Below are 24,463 nucleotides of genomic sequence, written 5' to 3'. Positions count from 1 at the left end.
AAGGGGAAGAAACCCATCTTGAAGTGTTGTCAGAGAGCCAACAGAAGAAATTCATCCCCAGCAGGCCTCACTTAGTTGCTTCTCAATTCACCACCTCCCACACTGGCCAAAAGGAAGGTTTTCTACTATGATGTTTCCCTCTCAGTCTATCTTCTCAGGCTTTTTCCAGGACTTGCGGGTCTCCAGGAAAATCTTAGCCAGTGACAGGAGGATGGGCACGGCCATAGGTAAGAAGAGTGGGATGTAGATGGCAAATTTTTGGTCATCAGGGAAATAGAGAAGGTGGAGGAGTGAAGGATCAAAAAAGGCACGTTCAGAGGATGTCACTGCTTCCTGGCTGGCAACAAAGGCAGATGACAAATGCCCAGAGGCCAATTCCTCTGCTGCTTTCTGGACTGCAGCGACAGCCTTGTACACCTAGGAAAGGGAGGGGAAGGGGATCATTAATGTATCCAAGACGCAGTGGGGAGGAGGCTGGACCTTCATCTAGCAGGGAGATTGCCTGGGGTCCACCCATGATCGATGGAGTCTAATAAGGGCTGTGGTTTACTTTGTGAGGGTCAGCTTGCAACTTCATTCCCTCTTGTGTAGACCCTTGCTGGGGAACTCAGCAAGGACACCTCAGGGGAGGCCGAGTATTTCAGGATAGCATTTCCACACTCATCCTGGTTTCTCACCAGCCACTTCAGTTCTAGGCCACTGAATCCATCTGCCCTCTGCCAACTCACCTCGGAAGCCACATCATCCTTGATGACAATGTTGCTGATCTTCCCCAGAAGCTGAGCCAAGGAGGTGAGGGTGGTTGTGGCTGTGGCCAGGTTCTCTACTGACCGAGCCCAGAGCAACCGGTCTATCTCCCAGGTCATTAGTCCTTCACTCTTTAACTCTGAAAGAAGGCATTTTGGAGGCACCTTGGGCTGAGCGATCCCGAAGAGCAGCCTGTAGGAGTAGCCAAGAAACAGCAAAAGTTGCTGTGACTAGAAAGTAGGAGACTATGGCTTAAAGTTCCTAAAAAAGGGCTGGAAAAGTGGCTTAGTGGTAGAGTGCTTGCCTAGCACGTATGAAGCCCTGGGTTTGATTCCTTAGTACCAATATAAACAGAAATAGCTGACAGTGGCACTGTAATAGAGAGCTAACCTTGAGCACAAAAGCTCAGAGACAGTGCCCAGTCCCTGAGTTCAGGCCCAAGGACTGGCAAGAAAAGAAAAGAAAAGAAAAGATGATTCCTATTATCCTAAGCCAATGATTTTCAGTCTTACCAAAACCATATGGGCAAGCAGCAACCCAAGTAATCCAGAATCCCAAACCACATTTCAACCAGTGTTACTGTTTTTACCTGCTTCTATATTAGAATTTCAAGGCCTTGTTTAGCTCCCATGGCTAAAATATTTCTGATAATACCAACTTAGTTCAATCCCATCTCTCTCTAGCCTCTCTTTAGATACACGGGGCCAACAGGATTTCGTTGAGGGATGGTCCAGAACCACCTTTGAGAGGTAGGTATGCTGCATTTGTCTAAGGCTGCACCCATGACAGACATTGCTAATCAATATAATACTCTTTTTCTGATGAGCTCAGATACAGCCTTAGAATCCTCATCAAAGCTTCAGGCACTCACTTTCAACCAGTCAGTTAGCAGAAGAACCAACTGAGTTTTTTTGTTGTTGTTCTTGGTTCTGGTACTAAGGCTTGAACTTGGCACCTGGGCCTCGTCCCTTAGTCTTTTCTGCTCAAGGTTGGTGCTCTCCTACTTAAGCCATACCTCCATTTTCAGCTTTTTTGGTGAGTAATTGCAGGTAAAGTCTCACAGCCAGGCACTAGTGGCTCTTGCCTGTAATACTAGCTTCTCAGAAGACTAAGATCTGAGGATCATTGTTCAAGGCCAGCCCAGGCAGAAAAATCTAAGAGATTGTCATCTCTAGTTAGCCACCAAAAAGCAGGAAATGGAGCTGTAGCTCAGTGGTAGACCATTAGCTTTGAGCACAAAACAAACAAAAAACTCAAGAGGACAGCACTAGCTCACACACACACACACACACACACACACACACACACACACTTGAGTCGCACAGACTTTTCTGCCCAGGCTGGCTTCAAACCAGGACCTTCAGGTCTCAGCTTCTTGAGTAGGATTATAGGTATGAGCCTCCAACACCCATCTTATCAGCTGTTTTCTTAAGTGTCCTAATCACACATAGGTACCTAACTGCTAGGAAGTCTATATTTCTTTTTCTTTTTTTTTTTTTTTGCCAGTCCTGGCCTTGAGCTCAGGGCCTGAGCACTGTCCTTGTACTTTCTCAAGGTTAGAGCTCTACCACTTGAGCCTCAGCACCACTTCTGGCTTTTTTCTATGTATGTGGTACCAAGGAATCGAACCCGGGTCTTCGTGCATGTGAGGCAAGCACTCAACCACTAGGCCAAACTCCTGGCCCCTAGGAAGTCTATATTTCTGAAAACAGTTTGTCAGCTGCTTTTCCTTCTTAGGAGAAGAATGAAGCTTTCCTTTGGAAACTCTTTTTTGGCTCCTCTGAGGCTCTCGAAACAGCCAAAGTAACCCCCACTAAATGAGATTTCATTCTCCTCCATTACCAGTCTTGAGAGAAGAGACTATAGCCACACTTTCTGTGGCCATTCCCAGGTGGGTCACCCAAGGCCTCACCGCAGCTGAGCCAGGAACACTTCCATCACTTGCACCATGTCCACCTCCACTCTCACTGGCAGCTCAGAGCCATTGTATGTTTGGGGATCAACATTGTATACCTGAAAAGAGGGGGAAATGCAGTTGCCACATTGTCGCACCAGACCATGCATGCACTGCTTTGCCCTTAGCACGCTGAGGAAAATGAGAAAAAAAGGAAGACATGTCTTCTCCTTTTTAGAAGCAACAAACCCAATAGGATTGCTAGCAAACCAGACTTTGGTTTTTAGGTATTTTTGGTGACAGTCTTGAGGCTTGAACCCAGGGCCTGGGCATTGTCCACTGAGTTTTTATGATCAAGGCTAGGACTCTACCACTTTGAACCACAGCTCTATTTATGCCTTTTTTGGTAGTTAGAGATAAGAGTCTCACACAGACTTTGGTGTCTGAGCTGGCTTTGAACTATGATCTTCAGATCTTAGCCTCCTGAGAAGCTAGGACTATAAGCATGAGCCACCAGCACCAGGCTGCTTTTTCTTGAGTAACTACTATGAGGAACTTTCAAAAAATTACCTCAATGAACCCTTTAAAGTCCTGTAAAAAAAAAAAAAAGGCTTAAAAAATACTGTTATATGGTTCCCATCCCATGAGAAGCTCTGGTCTAACTGGGGAGAGAGAGATCCTAACCAAGGATCCAAGACTTCCATGGATAGGGCCAAAACTAAGATGGTTATGGGCTGCCCTAAGTGCAAACCAATAAGTGCAAAAGGATCACAGTAGGGTTTGATAAAAGTGGCCTAGTGCCTGCCTAACATGCAAGAAGCCCTGGGTTCGATACCTGAGTACCACATATACAGAAAAAGCCAGAAGTGGTGCTGTGGCTCAAGTGGAAGAGTGCTAGCCTTGAGAAAGCCCAAGAACAGTGCCCAGGTCCTTAGTTCAAGCCCAAGGACTGGCAAAAAAAAAAAAAAAAAAGTACAAATTGGGCTCCAATGGCTTATGTCTATAATCCTACTGAAGAGGCTGAAATCTGAGGGCTGAGGTTCAAATCCAGCCCAGCCAAGAAAGTCTGTGAGACTTTCATCTCCAATTAACCACTAAAAAACCAGAAGTAGAACTTTGGCTCAAGTGGTAGAGTGCCAGCCTTGAGTGAAAAAAGCTAAAGGACAGTACCCAGGCCCTGAGTTCAAGCCATAGTACAAGCACAAAAAAAAATAAAATAAAATAAAACAAACAAGGGGCCGGGAATTTGGTCTAGTGGTTAAAGTGCTTGCCTAGCATGCATGAAGACCCGGGTTCGATTCCTTGGTACCACATGCATAGAAAAAAGCCGGAAGTGGTGCTGAGGCTCAAGTGGTAGAGCTCTAGCCTTGAGAAAGTCCAAGGACAGGGCTCAGACCCTGAGCTCAAACCCAGGACTGGCAAAAAATAAAAAAATAAATAAAATAAAACAAACAAACAAAACGCTACAGAAAAAAGATCAGGGCTAGCAGAGGAGGGGTAATGAACACACTTTCACTTCTCTAAGGCCTGGCCTCAGGTCCCCAGGATGGACCACAGAGGATCCCTGCCCCCTCCCCGCAGAAGGAAAGCTGTTTCAGGGGAAATATGTCCATCCTTGAAGCACAGATTCCAGATCTGCTAAGTATGACTATTACCATAATGCCACCCCAGCGAGGACTGTGGAAGGCGTTTGTAGGCGTTGGAGCTCCATTTGTGTTCTGAATGTATAGTGGGGAGTGGACAAGCTCGGGCACGTAGAGTAGGAAGTTGAGCACAGGATACAAGGAGGCAGCACTGGATCCTGTGGTACAGAGAGAAGCAAAGTGTATTAGAACTCCATCTCAGCCCACTCTGAGACTCAGTGTCTCCTATTGATAATTACTAGAATATCCCCCAGTTAAAGACTTCTGAATTTCTCCCAAGATAGCCCCATAGCTGGAGCCCAGAACCTAGCCCCAGAACACCCCTTGGAGTCTCCTGTTGAAGAGTCCCTTTTCAACAGGCTAGAACAGCTTTGGCCACTGCCACAAGACACTCCTTTACAATCACTAATTTTATGTACAAGTGCAACTCGGACTTCAGGTCAATTCCCTCCTTCAATAACTTTACTCCATGTTAAAGTGCAAACTCTTTAACATAATTTTTTGAGCAGTATTTGGGTTCTGAACTTAGGGCCTCATGCATGCTAGATGGTGCTCTACTACAGAGCCATTCCCCAGTTCTTTCCTGCTTTCATTTTCAGGTAGGGTCTTGCAGTTTTTCCCAGGCCAGACTAGATCATAATCCTCCTACCTACAGCCTGGCTATACCTACCTACATAGCTACTACCATAAGCAGATGTATGTACGTATGTACATGCCTACCATGCCTAAATTACTGAGATTAGGAGTGGGTCTCATTAGCTTTTGCCTAGGTTGGTCTTGAACTGCTATCCTATCTTCACCTCCCAAGTAGGTGGAATTACAGATGTGAGCAACCTCATCTTTGGTCACTCACTCATACTCCAGCCACAGTAAACTGCACTGAACTCCCTAAATGTCTGTTTTGCATTTCTACATCTAAGAATATAGTTTCCTTTACCCAAATTGCCTTTGGGTCTCTGTACTCAACATTGGCACAAAGCAGTCCCTCAGCTGTTGTTTGCAGAATGAATGGAAAGCCTGTGCCAATGGTTCACACCTATAATCCTAGCTATTTAGGAGGCTAAGATCTGAGACTCACAATTCAAAGCCAGCCCACGCAGGAAAGCCTGTGAGCCTTTTATCTCCAATTAACTACCAAAAAGGTAAAAGTGGTAGAGTGTTAGCAAAAAAAACCCTAAGAACAGTACACAGATCCTTGAGTTTAAGCCCCAGGAATACTCAAGCAGTAGAGTGGCTACAAGTGGGAAGCCCTGAGTTCAAACACCAGTACCAAAAGAAAATGAATAGAGCCTAAATACAGGTGGCTCACAACTATAATACTAGCAACTCAGAAGGCTGAGATCTAGAAGACCATGGGTTAAAGCCAGCTCTGGTGGAAAAATTCATGAGCCTCTTTGGGCTAAATCATGAGATTCTTTCTACAAAATAACCAACAAAAAGCAGGGCTATAGACTAAACCAATTGGCAAAACACTATCTGAATGAATGAGAATTCCTGAGTTCAAGCCTTAGTAATGCAAAAAAAAAAAAAAAGAATGGAGGAGTTTTCTGAGGCCTTACCTCCTTACCTACCAGAGCTTTCCTCCCATGATACCTGGTTGACACTGGCTTATCACCCACAATTACTGATGTACTCAACTTTAGATTAAGTTACCTGAATTATAGTTACTGGCCCATGACCACATTTCTACAATCCACTCTCAAAAATGAAAGATCATAGCTCCACTTCAATCAGCAGAATTGTCCATTCAAATTCTACTTTCATGTGTTTCTACTGCCTTTCCTACATGTGCCTGCACCTTTCCTAGAAGGCTTTTAAAGAAGACCCAGCCAGGTCATTTACTTGGATGATTTTTAATGAGACAGGTGTGAACATGGGATGTCATCAGAACATCATGAAAAAGGTGACAGCAGCTTACTTCTGTAATCCTAGCTAGCTCAGGAGGCTGAGATGCGAACAAGTTCAAAGCCAACCCATGCAGGGTAGTCCATGAGACTCTTATCTCCAATTAGCCACCAAAAAGCCAGAAGCAGAGCTGTGGCTCAAGTGGTAGAGTATTAGCTTTGAGCACAAAGCTCAGGGACAGTGCCCAGCACCTGAGTTCAAGCCCCAAAATGAGCATGTACAAGGAAACAAAAAAAAAAAAAAAAACAAAAAACAAGGTGGGGCAGGAGTTTGGCCTAGTAGTAGAGTGCTTGCCTAGCATGCAAGACCCAAGTTCAGTTCCTCGGTACCATATACATAGAAAAAGCCAGAAGTGGAGCTGAGGTTCAAGTGGTAGAGCTCTAGCCTTGAGAAAGTCCAAGGAGAGTGCTCAGGCCCTGAGCTCAAGCCCAGTACTGGCAAAAAAAAAAAAAGCCTAAATTTCTCTGTTCCCATCACATGGTCCTAGCCTGAGAAACATCAAAACATACAACACTCCTCCAATCTCAAGCTGTCCCTTCCTGGGTCTCCCTAGCCTGGCAAAATGCTATTTTTGTCACCAGGAGCTCACCCAGACGGGACTCAACAGGGTTAATCACATGGGGGAGGCTTTGTATGCCCAAGTAGTAGCTGGAAGAGGCTGGGTCAAAGCGAGGATTTACTCCCAACACTGCATAGTAAAGGATCTGTTGAGAAAACAGAGAAGATGTGACTTTTTATATTGCTTTACAATTTATTTTCTGCCAAAAAAGATTTGAGGTGCCTTAAATAGATACAAGCATGGGCCGGAGAGTTTGGTCTAGTAGTAGAGTGCTTGCCTAGCATGCACAAAGACGAGGATTCGATTCCTCAGTACCACATACATAGAAAAAGCCAGAAGTGACACTGTAGCTTAAGTGGTAGAGTTCTAGACCTGTGAAAGCTTAAGGACAGTGATCAGGCCCTGAGTTCTAGCCCCAGGACTGGCAAAAAAAAAAAAAGATAAAAGGCAGATGTTGGACCAATAATAAAATATTGGAGAGGCAGAGAAGCAGAGGTTATTCTGAGTAAAATATAATACAGCATATCTAAAAACATCCTAAAATCCCCTTGGTTAATTAACAAACACTTAAAAAAAAAAAAAAAGCCAGGCACCAATAGCTCACGCCTATAATCCTAGCTACTCAGGAAGCTGCGATCTGAGAATTGGAGTTCAAAGCCAGCCCAGGCAGGAAAGTCCATGAGTCTCCTATTTCTAGTTGACTACCAAATAAGCTGGAAGGGATGGAAGTGGAGCGACAGCTCAAGTGGTAAGGTGCTAGCCTTAAGCACAAAAACTCAGGTACATAGCCCAGGATCTAAGTTCGAGAGCTAGAACCAGCACCAAAAAAAAAAAAAAAATGTCAGTAAGTAAAACAGGCTCTGATAGAGAGGGACCCTACTGGGGAAAGGGAGGGCTAAGGAAGAAGTTAAATAAAAATGAACATGGTCGGGACTGGGAGTTTGGCCTAGTGGTAGAGTGCTTGCCTAGCATGCACAAAGACCCGGGTTCAATTCCTCAGTATCACGTACATAGAAAAAAGCCAGAAGTGGTGCTGAGGCTCAAGTGGTAGAGCTCTAGCCTTGAGAAAGTCCAAGGACAGTGCTCAAGCCCTGAGCTCAAGCCCAGGACTGGCAAAAAAAAAAAAAAAAAAAAAATATGAACATGGTCGCTGGGTGCAGTGGCTCACGCCTGTAATCCTAGCTACTCAAGAGGCTGAGATCTAGGGATTGCAGTTGAAAGCCAGCCCAGGTTTATCTCTGATTAAGCAGCATAAAAGAAAGCTGGAAGTGGCACTGTGGCTCAAGGGGTAGGGTGGTAGCCTTGAGCTGAAGAGCTCAAGGACAACGCCCAGGCCCAGAGTTCAAGCCCCTACAACCGACAAAAAGAAAGCCAGAAGCAGAGCTGTGGGGCTCAAGTGATAGAACACGAGCCTTGAGTGAAATAAGAAAGACAGACAGACCTCAGGAACAGTGCCCAGACCCAGAGTTTAGGCCACAGGACTGATACCAATAAACAAAGAAACAAATACGTAAATAAATACATATTTCATTAAAATCAGGGCTAAGAGAAAATAGGAATGTGAAACAAAATAATTAATTAAATCTTCTACAAGCTGGAAAAACACAGATTTTCATCAGGTTTCCTACCAAAAAGTCATATCTACAAAACCAAATCAAGCCAGTTATTCAGAAGCAGCCAATCCCCCTATCAAGACTTGCTAAATTTCTCCTGTGTTTTCCCTACCAGGACACAGTGTGATACTCTGGCCAGAGCAGGGGTAGAGACCTGCATTCTTCATATCTTTATCATTAACACTCACAGGTAGGTAATGATATAGGAGGTTGGGGGTGAGTGGCTCATTTTTTGTTTTTAAATTAATTCCTATAGGATGGTTAACGGCATTAACTTCTAGGCACAATTTTTGAGTACATTCTAAAGGGAGCAATAACAGGCATTGAAAAAGAACTCCCTGAGCTGGACATCAAGGGAAAGTAAAGACACCAGAATCAGTCCACAGGGACAGATGGACAGACACACATCTTTCCATGCCAGCCTCTGTTAGTACCTGCCTTTATACATACACCTGTTCTACCAAATCGTCAAGCTCTTAAGAGATGGTAGAACAGATGCCCGGATTAACACTAAATATATAGAAACTTTGAAAATTTTCCTAAAAGAAAAAACCTCACCTGGGAGTCCACAGAGAAGTTGCCAACAACACTGAGGGCATTCAGGAAGGGCTGCACATAGCGCTCAACGGCCCCCTGGATGTCCCAGTGGACGTCATGGGACTTGGGGTCTGGGTTGAGTAAACTGAAGGTGATCTCATACCCTGCAGAAACACAAGTCAATAAAGTCAGCTTTATGGATCAAGGAAGAGAAACAACCCGTACTCCTCCCAAAAAGAGCTTATTTCTTCTCTGGAATAGGATTGGGTTGCTATCATAAAACTAAAGGGAAGGGGCTGGGAATTTGGCCTAGTGGTAGAGTGCTTGCCTAACATACATGAAGACCCAGGTTCGATTCCTTGGTACCACATACATAGAAAAAGCTGGAAATGGTGCTGTGACTTAAGTGGTAGAGCTCTAGCCTTGAGAAAGTCCAAGGATGATGCTCAGACCCTGAGTTCAAGTCCCAGGACTGGCAAGGAAAAAAAACACAAGGGGAAGATAAAAGTGAGATAAAGCATATTAAGTGTTCTTAAGAAAAATTTGAAGCTAGGGGATTGGGGATTTTGCTCAGCGGAAGCCCTTGCCTGGCAAGTGGAAGACCCTGAGTTCGGGCCTCAGGTCTAGAAAAAAAGAAAAAAGGAAAATTTGAAGCTGGGCACAGCACTGCAGTGCTCCATAGAACACTAACCTTCAAGGGGAAAAAGAAAAAAGAAAAAAAAATGCAGAGACAGTCCCCAGGCCCTGAATTCAAGCCCAAGAAAGAAAGAAAGCCGGGCGTGGTGGCTCACACCTGTAATCCCAGCTACTCAAAGAGGCTGAGATCTGAGGATCGCAATTCAAAGCCCAGATCTACAAGTACAAAGCCATGAGACTTGGCTGTGACCCAAGGGTAGGGTGGTAGCCTTCTGCTGAAGAGCTTAGGGACAACGCCCAGGCCCAGAGTTAAAGCCCCATGACAGAAAGAAAAGAGAGAGAGAGAGAGAGAGAGAGAGAGAGAGAGAGAGAGAGAGAGAGAGAGAGAGAGAGAGAGAGAGAGAAATAGAGAGAGAGAGAAAGAGAAAGAGAAAGAGAAAGAGAAAGAGAAAGAGAGGGAGGGAGGGAGGGAGGGAGGGAGGGAGGGAGGGAGGGAGGAAGGAAGGAAGGAAGGAAGGAAGGAAGGAAGGAAGGAAGGAAGGAAGGAAGGAAGGAAGGGAAGAAGGTAGGGAAGGAGGGAGGGAGGGAGGGAGGGAGGAAGGGGTCCAGCCAGGAGTTTAGCCTAGTGGTAGAGTGCTTGCCTAGCGTACATGAAGACCTGGGTTTGATTCCTCGGTATGCACATAGAAAAAGCTGGAAATGGTGCTGTGGCTCAAGTAGTAGAGCCCTATCCTTGAGAAAGTTCAAGGACAATGCCCAGGCCCTGAGTTCAAGCCCCAGGAATGGGGAAAAAAAAAATAAGAAGAAAGAGGAGGTCCGGGAGGTTGGCCTAGGGGTAGAGTGCTTGCCTAACATACACAAAGACCAGGGTTCAATTCCTCAATACCACATACAAGGAAAAAGGTGAGAGGTAATATGGCTCAAGTGGTTCAGCTCTAGCCTTGGGAAAGCTTAAGGACCGTGCTCAGGCCCTGAATTCAAGCCCCAGGACTGGCAAAAAGAAAAAGAAAAAGGAAAGCATCTGTGGCTTATGCCTATATCTACATACTGAGGAGACTGAGATCTAAGGATTGTGGTTCAAAGCCAGTCTTGGCAGAAAAGTCCATGAGACTCTTTTCTCCAATTAAGCACCAAAAACCTGGAAATTAAAGTTATAGCTTAAGTAGCAGAGTGTTGGCCCTGAGCAAGAGAGCTGAGGGACAGTGCCCAAGCCTTGAGTTTAAACCCTAAGACTGGCGCACACACACACACACACACACACACACACACACACACACACACGGAAAGAAAGAAAAAGGAAGAAAGGAGGGAGGGAGAGAGGGAGGGAGGGAGGGGAGAACTTGGGAAGGAAGGAAGGAAGGAAGAAAAGAAAAGAAAAAAGAAAGAGGGGGAGGGGGAGGAAAGGAAGATTTCCTTCCTGTTCCACATAACTCATTTCCTTTTCCTTTTTACAGCCAAGCTCAGTGTCCTACCCAAGCTGGACTTGAGAGGCCGCCTGTTATCTGCGTTCCACTTGTTCTCTGGGAGATGATCAGCTAGAGCAGCAGCAAGCACATCCTCAGTCAAAGACATGGACTGGGCTACTTGGATCACTCGACGGCCAATGATGTTAAAAGCCTCATGGTGTATTATTCCCCGTACAACTGCTGTCCTCTCAGGCCCAATGTAGCTCATCATGTCCTGTGAGGGGTGAGCGAGGGATAGAATGCTGATAGAATGCTCATGACTCAGTGAAAAAAAGCAGAAAAAGCACTCTAGGTTTGGTCTGTTTTGATTAGTTTTGTTGAGATGGCACTAGATAGCCCAGGAGGTCCTTAACCTTTGCAATCATCTTTTCTCAATCTCCCAAGTGCTAGGATAATAATAGGCATGCACTAATATGCCTCTATCTGGCAGGTCTCTGAAAATTTGGCCTTCTGTACTAACCAAAGGCTTACACCACTCTCTAGATCCACGGTGAACTATTAACTCAGCCTTTCTGAGCTAGAACCTTATAGGAGTAGTTCTCATATATTTCCATTCTCTTTTCTTTCCCACTAGACACTGGAAAAGACTAGATCCAACCAACATTTAAATTTTCAGTGGGTAAAATGGTGAACTGGAAACCAACAGAGGACACGTTGAACAAGAAAAGCAGAATTATTACATGATCTAGGAAAGTAGCTCATGGCAAGGAGGCAAGGACAAAAATGTTCACAGCAGCACTAAATCCAATAGTGAAAAGCTAAGTCATTTAAATTCCCATCAGAGACAGAATGGATAAATTATGTCCATACAGTGAAACACAGATCCAGCTACATATATCAGCACAGATGATTCTCTCAAACATAATTTTTTTTTTTTGGTCAGTTGTGGGGCTTGAACTCTGGGCTTGGGCACTGTCCCTGAGCAATTCAGCTCAAGGCTACTGCCCTACCCCTAGGCCTGGATGTTGTCCCTAGCTCTATAGCTCAAGGCAACCGCCCTACCCCCACTCATCCCCACTTCCCATTTTTTTTTTTTCCAGTCCTGGGCTTGGGCTCAGGGCTTGAGCACTGTCCCTGGGTTTTCTCAAGGCTAGGGCTCCACCACTTGAGCCACAGCACCACTTCTGGCTTTTTGCTACGTATGTGGTATCAAGGAATCGAACCCGGGTCTTCGTGCATGCTAGGCAAGCACTCTACCACTAGGCCAAACTCCCGGCCCCCCACTTCCCATTTTCTAATGGTAAATTGGAGATAAGAGTCTCGGGTCCTTTTGCGCCCAGACTGGCTTTGAACCCCAATCCTCAGATCTCAGCCTCCTGAGTAGCTAGGATTATAGGCGTGAGCCACTGTGCCTGGCTCCAACATAAATCTTGAGCAAAATTAAAGTTGCCGAAGAGCATACATGTTCTATAATGCATATAATTATATATTATGTAGTTATATATATCCAAAACTAAATATATTATTCATAAACATGTGACTGAACTCTAAACAGAGTAGGGCATATTCATGCTGGTCACAGGTTCCAGCTATATTATTACATTAGAGTTTGCAAGATGGAGTTGGATATATAGATTTTTTTTTTCCTCAGAAGTAGCAAGCATACTACTACTTGAGTTATCCCCTATAGCCCTATTTTCCTTAGTTTGTTTTCAGGAAGGATCTCACTCCTTTTGCCCAGGGCTAGCCTTGGACTTAAATCTTCCAGCTCAGCTAAGACTACTCCACCAAGCTTATTGGAAAGATGGTATAGGCTCCAGTGGTTATGCCTGAAATCTTAGCATGCTTGTCTACCATACACGAAGTACCACATAAACAGAAAAAGCCAGAAATGGTGCTGTTGCTCAAGTGATAGAGTGCTAGCCTTGAGCAAAAGAAACTCAAGGACGGTGTCCAGACCCTGAATTCAAATCCCAGGACCAGCAAAAAAAAAAAAAGTACCAGGAGGCTAAGATCTGATGATAGCAGTTGGAAGCCAGGGAAGGAAAGTCCTTAAGACTCTTATCTCCAATGAACCATCATAAAAACAGAAGTAGAGCTGTGTCTCAAGTGGCAGAGCACTAGCCTTGATCAAAAAAGCTCAGGGGGTTGGTGCCAGGAGTTTGGCCTAGCGGTAGAGTGCTTGCCTTGCAAGCACGAAGACCCGGGTTCTATTCCTCGGTACCACATGCATAGAAAAAAAGCTGGAAGTGGTGCTGAGGCTAAAGTGGTAGAGCTCTGGCCTTGAGAAAGTCCAAGGACAGTGCTCAGGCGCTGAGCTCAAGCCCAGGACTGGGGAAAAAAAAAAAAAAAGCTCAGGAACAACACTCAGCATTCAAGTGCCAAGACAGGCACCAAAAAAAAAAAAGGTAACCGGGCACAGTGGCTCATGCCTGTAATCCTAGCTACTCAGGAGGCTGAGATCTGAGAATCGAGGTTCAAAGCCAGCCTGGGTACTAAAGTCTGTGAGACTCTTATCTTCAGTTAATCACTAGAAAACTGGAAGTGGCACTGTGGCTCCAAGGGTGGTGGTAGCTTTGAACCGAAGAGCTCAGGGTCAGCGCCCAGGCCCAGGGTTCAAGCCCCATGACCGAATCAAAAAAAGAAAAAAAAATTGGTAGTATCTTGCTAACTTTTTGCCTGGCTAACTACAAATGGTGATCTTCCTGAGCATGGACTCCAAAGTAGGTAGTATTATAGGTATAAACCACCATACCCAGATTCTTTCACCTTTTTACAAAATGTAAACATTTTATTGGACACCAATGGCTTATGTTTATAATCCTTGCTACTCAGGAGTCTGAGATCTAGAGATCACAGTTCAAACACAGCCTAAGCAGAAAAATCTGTAAGACTCCATCTCCAGTTAACCAGCAAAACAAAAGCAGGATTGGAGGAGTGGTTCAAGTGGTAGATCACCAGCTATAAGTAAAAACACTAAGTAAGAGCATGAGACCCTGAGTTCAAGCTCCTGTATTGGCACTAGTGGTGATGGTGGTGATGATGATGATGATGAGAGAAAAAATAATTATAAAGTAAAAAAGGAAACGGTAGATGGCCTAGCTCCTGCCTAGCCACCTGCTCCTAACATGAAAAGGTCAATGCATCATCTGTATTCTAATCACAACTTCCTCATAACAGCTTCTTTTTTAGAGGAGGTGATGGCGAGGCGGAAGGTTGGTTTGAGATGAGGTCTCACTGGGAAGTCCAGGATGGCCGTAAACTTGCAAGTCTTCTGCCTCAGCCAAGTGCAAGGATTACAGACATGCGCCACCACACCTAGCTTATTCTTTTAGGTATTACTGGTTTTTTTCCACTACTTTACATGGTCACCGATACTTTCACCACATGCCAATGTCAACAAATAAACCTTCCCTGATATTCATTTTTAAGAGATGTAGAGGTGGGCACCTATGGCTCACATCTGTAATCTAGCGACTCAAGAGACTGAGATCTGAGGATCATGGTTTGAAATAAGCCTAGGCAAAAAGGAAACAGAGCTTTGGCTCAAATTGTAGACTGCTAGCCTTGAGCAAAAAAGCCCTAAGTTCAAGTTCCACAATTGATGTGCACAGGCGCGCACACACACACACACACAAACATACAGATGTGGAGTTTTCTGTACAGATAGGAGACAGAGACAGCAGTGCTATAAAAAGGAGGTGATCTGGGTCTGGGAGCATAGCCTAGTGGTGGAATGCTCACCTAGCATGAATGAAGCCTGGGGTTCAATCCCTCAGTCCTACATACACAGAAGAGTGATAAGGATTCAGTCTTTGCTCATAAATTTTCAAGACTTTAATGCATGCAAAGTATCCTGACTTTGTCAAGTTGGAAGTGAATTAAAATACAATTTTAAATCCTGAAAACTGTTTGTGGTGGTATGCACATGTAGTCCCAGGAAGTTGGATGTGGGGGGTGAGGAGAGCCAAGGATCACCTGAGCCCATGAGACTCAAGACTAGATCCTGTCTAGAAGTGATGCTGTGGCTCAAGTGGTAAAGCAATAACCTTGAGCCAAAAAAAAAAAAAAAAAAAAGTGTCCAGGCCCTGAGTTAAAGCCCCAGGACTAGCAAATAAAAAACTAAAAAGAAGATGATCTGGATGAAGAAGGGCAGAAAGAAAAATGGAAAAATGCAAATCTTCAGCCACTCGGTTTACTTACCTGGGGAAGGAGTGAAGAGTTGTCAGAGATCACATACACAGTCAGGGAACCCTTTGCTTCCTCCTGAGGCTCAGCTAACATGGCTTTTGCCTCTGTAGACAACAACAGGTGATATACCACAAGCTATACCATTCTATCTCCCCTACACCCCTGTGTACTTGGGCCATTCACACTCAAATGCCAGGTTTAGGTAAGTCATTCTGGCTCTGAGTCCTAAGTGTCCAAGGCTAAAGTTTAAGGCACCTCAGAGAGGCTTCGCAGGTTAAGACACAGCATGGAAATTCAATACTTAATAGCAGAAGAAAAAAAGCAAGCATCTTCTGAACTGACGTGACCATTGCTTCTAGTACCATGCACACTGCTCAATGACAGGGCCTCCTCCTCATAGTCCAGAGCTCTCCGGTAGGCCTTCTGGAAACGACATTTGATTTTCATTTTGTCTGGAGAGAAAGAAGCAGTATAATGAGAAGATCAAGTATTAGACTCCACTCACACTTCCAGCCAGAAAATTGAGGATGGAAAACTTGTTGTTTACAAAGACCCAGCACCAAGCAACAACAGTCTAATAATTTCTGCATGGCTAACAAATGCATGACAACCTGCTTCTCCTTTCTGCCTATCTTCCCACTGGAGAGTCTATTAAAATATTCATTATATCAATAGGTAAGAGGAAAATACATCGTCTTTCCAATTGATAGCTCAACATAATTTAATAAATATTCTTTAATAAAAAGACGCTGTTAGGGCTGGGAGTTTGGCCTAGTGGTAGAATGCTTGCCTAACATGCACGAAGTCCCAGGTTCAATTCCTCGGTACCACATACATAGAAAAAAGCTGAGGCTCAAGTGGTAGAGGTCTGGCCTTGAGAAAGTCCAAGGACAGTGCTCAGGCCCTGAGCTCAAGCCCAGGACTGGCAAAAAAAAAAAAAAAAAAAAAAAAAAAGGCACCTTTAGTGACAAAAAAATTCATAAATACATACTTAGACACACTTAATGCCAAAACACTAAGAGCAATTTCCTTAAGTCAGTAACAAAATAACTACCATCTCCTCTATTATTCTCATTATTATTTAGCACTGTTCTTTTTTTTTTTTTTTTTTGCTGCTCCTGGGGCTTGAACTCTGGGCTTGGATGCTGACTCTTAGTTTCTTTTTGCTCAAGGCTAGCACTCTACCACTTGAGATATAGTGCCACTTCTGGTTTTCTGAGGATTAATTGGAGATAAAACTCTCAGACTTTCCTGCCCTAGTACACTTCAAATCACAACCCTCAGATCTGTCTCCTGATTAGCCAAGATTACAGATGTGACTTACCAACGCCCAGATAGCTCAAAATTGTTCTTTCTAAAGTTCATGACCAATGTAATAAGTGAAGGGAAATGAAACTTACAAGTATTTAAAAGAAAGAGGAAAATGGCCACTTTTGAAGCAGTAGAATTATTTTCAAAAAAATCAAAGAGAACAAACTAAAAAATTATTAGAAGTAATTAATAGTTTGGTAAGATGATTCATTGCAGATTCCTGTGACAATGAATAGCTATATAAATAACAACAGTATCCACTTAGAAAGCAATCTTTCCTCACCAACCCCCCATAGCAGGGTTTGAACTCAGGGCCTTAAGCTTGCTTGATCCCACCTGAGCTATGTCTCCAGCCTGATATTTACCTGGGATAGAGGTCTCCTGGACTTTTCTGCCCAAGATGGAAGTACATCTGTGAGGCTCAAGTGGTACAGTGATAGCCTTGAGCATAAAAGCTCAAGGACAGTGCCCAGACCCTGAATTCAACCCCATGACTGGCACCAAAAAGAAATTTAGTATGGTGAGCCTGATTCTGATTAGAAGAAAATAGCTATGAAATTACATCTTTGAGAACCTGGGGAAATCTACATGTACATGGGGAATTAGGACATTTTAAAGGATTTTACACTAATGCTAGTGGCCCATGCTTGTAATTCTAGTTACTCAGGAGGCTGAAATCTAAGGATCAAAGTTCAAAGCCAGCAGAAGAATCTTTAAGATTCTTTTCTCTCCAATTTACCCTGAGGATGTGGACCAAGTGGTAGAGCACCAAACCTGAGCAAAGCTGGAGCAAGGCCTGAAATCAAACCCTGAATTTGAGACCAGGCACTGGAAAAAAAATAATTACTATAATAAATCTTATAATTATTAAATCTTAATAGTTATTACTAAATCACTCAGGGACTAGCTGAGATCTGAGGATCGAAGTTTAAAGCCAGCCTGAAAAAGGAAAGTCCGTGACATACTTATCTCCAGTTAATCACTAGAAAATCGCAAGTGGAGGTGTGGCTCAAAGTGTTAGCCTTGGGCAGAAAAGCTCAGGAACAATGTCTACGCCTTGAGTTCAAGGCCCACGACCGAAAAATGAATAAATTAAATTAGTAAATAATGTTAGCCAAGCTACAGTGGCTCATGCCTGCCCTCCATCCTAGCTATTCAAGTAGGCTGGGATCTGAGGATTGAGTACTGCCTTACGTCTCCATCTTCCAAGACAACCAACTAGTAACCTTGCAAGATCTGCGTTCATACCCTAGTAGGGCGGGGGTGGGGGGGTCTGAGACCGGTACTCCTCCAATGCCATCACCTCAGTGCGCTGGAAAGGCAGCTCTGACCCCTCCTCTGCAGCCCCACCCCTACAGGCACTCACATTTCAGAGGGATCTCTCTCTCGTGCACAACCGTGAAGGGCAGCTTCTCCTGGTCATCCAGAGGCACCGAGTCCCGGGTAAACACCACGGTGACTGGCACCCTAAGCCGGAGCTGCGGGGAGGAGTGGGGCGCGGGACAATTAGCAGGGTCTCCGCTTCGTCCCGCGGGGAGTCCGCGGCCCACCCCTGCCCAGCTCTCACCTGCAGGGAGTTCAGCCTACTGATCTCGGAATAAGGCAGAGGGGCCCGGTACGTCTCCGTGGTCTTCCACCAGAGCGGCAATCCCAGCGGGATGGCCACCGCCGCGAAGAAGAGGGCGGCGCGTTTGCCCCGGATCACCTCTGGGGACCCGAGGGGATAAAGTGAGGCGTGGGAATCGAGCTCGACCGCCGTGCCGCGGAGTCCGGGCCACCTGTTCCCACTGACCCCATTCTGAAGGGAAACCACCTGACACCACCCACACCCGCCATGCCGGACCTCTCAATCCCTTCCCTCTGAAATTCTCCCTAGTAATTCGCCAACCACAGACCCCCCCCCCCCTCCACCCCACGGTACCCAGGTCCGTAGCGGCTGCCCCAGCGGCCCCAGCGGCAGCCATGCTCGCTTCCGGCTACTCAGGCCGCCAAGGGGCGGAGCCGCGTGAGTCTCTCCCCAATCGGAAACCTCGCTATGAGAGGGCGGGTCTACGGCCGCGATGAGGACCAATCACAGGCGCCATTTCGGTTGTACGCGAGAGAAAGACGCAGAGGGGGCGGAGTCTACGTGGAGGCCGGCTGAGCTTGTGAAAGGTTACGGAATCTTGGGACTGTGGGAACTCTGTACCGGTGAGAACACCTGGATAATCCCGGGCTTCCCGGGGAAGCACACTCCTAACCCCAGAGCGCAACCCTGAAGCTGTTAAATATAGTAGCTCGGACAACCACGGGGAGAGGCATTTCCTGAAAAGGGGAGGCATTTGCTGAATTGGCATCAGGCCTATGCAAGGAAACCTTCAAATGTCATTGGTCACCTTCATAGCTCTTCACTCCAGACGCTCTCTCCTCGAGCCTCAAACACGGAGTTAGCAAAAGTGTGCCTGTTTTTGTTTGGTTGGTTGGTTTGGTTTGGTTTTTGTGGGTCATAGGGCTTGAACTCGGCCTGGGCACTGTCCCTGAGCTCTTCAGCTCAGGCCTACTATCCTACCCCTTGAGACACAGCCCCACTTCCCCTTTTCTAGTAATTAATTGGAGATAAGAGTCTCCCGGTCTTTGGTCTTTAGTGCCCGGGCTGGCTTTGAACCATGATCCTCAAATTTCAGCTTCCCTAGTAGCTAGGATTACAGGCGTGAGACACCATGCCTGGCTGTGTGACTTTTTCTTTTTCTTTTTTTAAAGCATAATTGGCCACTCTAATTTTATTTCCTTTTTTGTTTGTTTGTTTGTGCCAGTTGGGAGCTTGAACTCAAAGCCTGGGCACTGTTCCTGAGCTTTTTTTGCTCAAGGCTGGTGCTCTACGACCTAAGCCACATCTGCACCTCTGGATTTTTGGTAGTTTTATTGGAGATAAGAGTTTATAGACTCTCCTGCCCAAGGTGGCTTTGAACCATGATCCTCAGATCTCAGCCTCCTGAGTAGCTAGGATAACAGATGCAAGCCACCAACACCCGACCCTATTTCTTTTTGAGACAGGATCTAGTCTTGAGTCTCATGGGCTCAGGTGATCCTTAGCTCTCCTCACCCCCCACATCCAACTTCCTGGGACTACATGTGCATACCACCACAAACAGTTTTCAGGATTTAAAATTGTATTTTAATTCACTTCCAACTTGATAAAGTCAGGATACTTTGCATGCATTAAAGTCTTGAAAATTTATGAGCAAAGACTGAATCCTTATCACTCGAGCTCAAATCCTGGCTTCACTACTTACAAGCTGTGCCTGTGTCCTCATATTGAAATGGAGATCATAATAGGCTAGCTTAATAAGACCTACTTGGGTATTGAGTTAATACAGTGATTAGAACATAGCATGGCAGTTGCACATAGGAAGCGTGTTTCACTATTTCTGTTCAGGCCACAGTAGGTACAGCATTCGTGGCTTCCCCAGTTCATACAGAATACATCAGTTTATCCTCTCATTCATCTTCCATTTATTCAGGTAGACTCAAGTTCCCAACCTATTCATACCCCAGCCTGATGGGGAAAGTTGGGCATGAGGCCTCCCTTGCCAACCTCGGTCCCTTCTACAGCCCATCTTATCCCAAATGAGAGTGGGTCATAGGCCTTGGCAACTTCCTAGATGCCCTGCTCTCCTCTGGTAGACCTCAGAATTTAGGTTTTCCTTATTGAGCAGGAACCCAGTGTTTCTCTTGATTTACCTCCCCCTGGTGGAATGTCAGGCCCCAGAAGTAGAGTGGATGAGAAATATCCACTTCTATTGTCTCAGGCTTATACTGCTAACTCTGAACCTTGCACAAAATCTGCCTTGAGGAATTCCTCATCTTGCTGCACTCCTTCTTCTTTTTTGTGGGTCATGGGGCTTGAACTCAGCCTGGGCATTGTCCCTGAGCTCTTCAGCTCAAGGCTACTGCCCTACCCTTGAGCCAAACCCCACTTTCTGTTTTCTTAAGGTTAACTGGAGATAAGAGTCTCAGGTCCTTTTGTGCCCAGGCTGGCTTTGAACCTTGATCCTCAGATCTCAGCCTCCTGAGTAGCTAGGATTACAGATGTGAGCCACTGTGCCCGGCTACACTCATTCTTCTGTAGCTGCAAGCCCTGGAAGACTTGCACCCCTCCTCACAGCTTCATTGGAGCCAAGGAGAGCATGGCAACTGGGCATGCACTCCCTCTCTAAACTTGAAGCCCAGTAAACCTCAAGCTTCAGTCTCTCACTTCTGCATGCAGAGGCTACCAAGACAGAATCACCAGAGACCAGAGGGAAGATGGGAATTTGGTGAGTACAAACAGACAAAGTAGCATGTTTTGCTACCCTTTATTTGCTATATGGTATGGTACTCAAGGCATAGGCAGGGCTGATGTTATGTCCCTCTGATCCCAAGGCCAGCAAGGAGAGCCCAAGGAGAAGCTACACCATCGTGAAGAAATTGTGGGTGTTGACAGAAGCAGGGGGAGATCCACACATCCAATTCTGACTTTCTAGCAAGTTCTCCTACCCTCAAACATGAGGGACTCCCTATTCTCCCCTCCGATGGTTCCAGGTGCAGCACGGGAGAGGGGAGGGGAATAGATGAAGGCATCTCTGATCCACATGGCTATCTGGCCCTAGCGGTGACTAATAAGCAAAAGTGGGTATAGATAGCTGGGCCAAGGACTGGGGTGTGAACTAAGCTGCCTCAATATGCATGGTTGGCAATGTAGAGAGACTGTGCTGCTGCTCCACCATCTTCTCCACTGCCTTCATATTTGCCCTGGGCAGCAAGCCCATTCACCTAGAAAAAAAGAATAAGAATTAAGTCAGAGCGAGCTCACACATGTCAAACTTAGCCCAGGATGTAACCTCTGAGTGCTCTTCCACCCAGTGCACTACCACCACCGCCACCTCTAGCTCCTAACCTCAGCCCGCTTGATGAACTCTTCAGTGGCAGCCTCAGCATTGTCCCTTTGTCCTCGCCAGGCATTGAGTGCAGAGGCCTGCAGGGCACGTCCATAGGAAAAGGTGAGGGCCCATGGCCGGGGAAGAGGACAACGGTTGATGGCATTGAGGTTGAGAGATGCTTCCTCTTCACTCTGACCCCCAGACAGGAAGGTCACTCCTAGAGTGGAGGGACAAAAACAAACTGATCACCCTCCATGTTTTCCAAAGTAAAGGCTTCTTGGAGGTCATAGGGATTTTTTTTTTTTCTTGTGCCGGTATTGGGGCTTGAACTCAGGGGCCTGGGTGTTACCTCTTAGCATTTTTTTTCTCCGGGCTGGCATTCTATCACTTGAGCCACAACTCTACTTCTGGCTTTTTGGTGGTTAACTAGTGGTAATCTCATGAAATATTGGGTACCAGTAGTTCATGCCTATAATCCTAGCTACTCAAAAGAGGCTCAGTTCCCACATCTGAGGATCACAGTTCAGTGCCAGCCTGGGCAGGAAAGACTGTGAAATTCTTACCACCAATTAACCAGCAAAAAAGCCAGATGTAGAGTTGTGGCTCAAGTGGTACAGCACTTGCCTTCAAGGATGAGCACACACACACAACAGGCAAAAGGGCTGGGAGCATGGCTTAGTGGTGGCATGCACAAAGCCCTGACTTTGATTCCCTGGTACCCCATACATAGAAAAAGCCAGAAGTGACATTGTGGCTCAAGTGGCAGAACGCTTTCCTTGAGCAAAATGTGTCTAAGGACAGTGAATTCAAGCCTCAGGGGAAAAAAAAAAAAAAAGGAGGAAAGAAAAGAATTTCACAAACTTTCCTGCCCCAGCTGGCTTTGATCCCCAATCCTCAGTTCTCAGCCTCCTGAGTAGCTAGGATGATAAATGTGAGCTACTGGTACCTGGTACAAGAAGAGACTTGAAGAAGACAAGTCTTAGGAATCAACCCAGGTTAAGGAGCAGGGTGGTACCTGGGACAGCTGGGGGCACAGTGCGGCGCAGGGCGGTGATGGTGGCCATGGCAATCTCCTCTGGGCTGTACTTGATGGGACAGGCATGACCAGGAGTCACCATGTTGGGCTTGAGCAGTGTTCCCTCCAAGTACACATGGTGATCACTTAAGGCCTTATACACAGCAGCCAGGACCTGGAGATCAGAAGGTCTTCATGAAGGGGCATAGGCCTCCTGTCTGGGGAAGGGTGGGGGGGAGGGGGAGGAAGTGAGCATGAGACTCCAGAACATACTCATTCTCCCAGGCCTGTGCTAAGATCTGTGACAGATGCTAGTGGAGAGAGTGTTTCTGGATATAAGGAGTACAGGCATCTCTCTGCCTGGCTGTCCCTGACATGTGTGTGTGCACCTTACCTTCTCTGTAACATACTGACAACGTTTGAGGTCATGGTCTCCATCAGGCAAGATCTCAGGCTCCACAATAGGCACAATGCCATTCTATGGGCAAGAGCAGAGTTGTTTGAGAAGGGTAGCAGATAGGCTAGGACACAGGGGTACCTGCCCAATCACCCACACCTCTCCAAAACACACCTGTTGACAGATGCTAGCATAGCGGGCCAGCACATTGGCATTCTCCAGAATGGCCAGGGCTGAGGGGGTGCGCTCACTGATTTTCAGCACACAGCGCCATTTGGCAAAGTCGGCACCATCCTTCTTGTACTGAGCACAGCGTTCTGAGAGCCCATCTAACCCTGCAAGCATAGTGCCAGCCTCATCACCCTGCCCTTCTCTTGCCAGCACTAGCCACTCTTACGCCATGTGGTGCTGAAGCCTGTCCACTACATACCTTGAGTGGTAGTTTCTCCATTAGTCCCAGCAAGAGGCACAACACCCTTGTCAACCTGCAGGAGAAGCACAGGCAGGGAATCTCTTTGCCACCTCTCCTACACATATCCATTTCCACACCAAGCTGCTAGTAAGAGCCAAGGCTTCACCTTGATGCCCACAACGATGCCTTTATCCTGGATGGTTCGGACAAAAGGGACACCATTGTCATCTTTCTGGTAGAGAGTCTCGTGGAAGAAGATGACACCTCCAATGCACTTCTTCACACGGTCATCAGCGCTGAATAAGACCTGGCGGTAGAGCCGGCGGTTCTCCTCCGTATTCTCCACCCCAATTTGGCTCAGCCTCTTGGCCATGCTGCCTAGAGGCAAGCAAAATGGGGAGAGACTTGTTCCCTAGCCAGGCCGTTGCTTACTTCATGCGCTCAGGCACACGCACACACGTGCACACACAAACACACACCTCATGACAGGACCCCACCTACCTACAGACTCATCTGCAGCCAGAATGCCTTTGCCCGGGGCCACAATCCGTAGGGCAATGTCACACAACTCTTTCTTCTGCTCAGCAGAAAGGGCTGGGTACGAGTGGGGCATGGTGACTGCTTTCTGGAAATGAACACAAGATATAAAAGCTGGGGGGGCCGGGAGTTTGGCCTAGTGGTTAAAGTGCTTGCCTAGCATGCACGAAGACCCAGGTTCGATTCCTTGGTACCACATACATAGAAAAAAGCTGGAAGTGGTGCTGAGGCTCAAGTGGTAGAGCTCTAGCCTTGAGAAAGTCCAAGGACAGTGCTCAGGCCCTGAGCTCAAGCCCAGGACTGGCAAAAAAAAAAAAAAAAAAAAGATATAAAAGCTGGGTCCCACCCACTAACTTCTCTGCTTCCTTCCCTGGCCACACAGGCTAAATCTCCCATCCCCCTGCCATGGGGCTGGGAGTGGAGTAGCAGACCTTTGGCATGGGTCCTGGGTAACAGAGTGGCACCAATGTCACTGACAACTAGCAGGCTCAGGGCCTCAGTTCCCAGCACTCCTTTTGTTCCTAGTGGGCACCCTTCCCAGGTTTAGGGAAGATGCAGAACAGGGGGTAGGGAGATGGCAGTCTTGAAGCCACAGGTCTTCTTATGAGACTGGTATCCAATTGAGGATGCCAGCTTTTACTGCACTGAATTTCAATGCGAGGCATAAACCCTGGCACTTCCAGATTCCCTTTTCTTCAATAGGTCCCCTAGGAAAAATGCACTTACTTCCAACGCTTCAGAATGAGGCAAAAGTATTTGACT

General features: G+C 46.2%; 2 protein-coding genes across 2 annotated transcripts; both read right to left on the bottom strand.

Annotated features, from left to right (window-relative positions):
- On the bottom strand, positions 1-18,427 carry Pigs (phosphatidylinositol glycan anchor biosynthesis class S). The gene is made up of 12 exons (XM_090350608.1): positions 18,364-18,427; positions 18,010-18,149; positions 17,809-17,920; positions 15,494-15,583; positions 15,144-15,235; positions 11,007-11,214; positions 8,920-9,062; positions 6,779-6,893; positions 4,297-4,442; positions 2,660-2,760; positions 729-939; positions 1-417 (listed from the first exon to the last, which is right to left on the bottom strand). Exons 1-12 carry the CDS (start codon positions 18,404-18,406, stop codon positions 142-144), a joined length of 1,677 nt encoding a protein of 558 aa, XP_090206734.1. The 5' UTR covers positions 18,407-18,427; the 3' UTR covers positions 1-141.
- Positions 18,428-20,762: 2,335 nt separating this feature from the next.
- Aldoc (aldolase, fructose-bisphosphate C) lies at positions 20,763-23,789 on the bottom strand. Its single transcript, XM_090350607.1, has 8 exons — positions 23,666-23,789; positions 23,331-23,542; positions 23,183-23,237; positions 22,927-23,087; positions 22,750-22,833; positions 22,356-22,530; positions 21,358-21,557; positions 20,763-21,233 (listed from the first exon to the last, which is right to left on the bottom strand). The coding sequence occupies exons 1-8, from the start codon at positions 23,775-23,777 to the stop codon at positions 21,138-21,140; spliced, it is 1,095 nt and encodes a 364-aa protein (XP_090206733.1). The 5' UTR covers positions 23,778-23,789; the 3' UTR covers positions 20,763-21,137.
- Positions 23,790-24,463: the final 674 nt, after the last annotated feature.

Source organism: Megascapheus bottae, chromosome 17 (assembly GCF_031878675.1).
Source record: "Megascapheus bottae isolate mThoBot1 chromosome 17, mThoBot2.hap1, whole genome shotgun sequence".
Classification (NCBI taxonomy): domain Eukaryota; kingdom Metazoa; phylum Chordata; class Mammalia; order Rodentia; family Geomyidae; genus Megascapheus; species Megascapheus bottae.
Note: the sequence above shows the minus strand (reverse complement) of the source record. Positions and strands in the feature narration are given on the sequence as shown.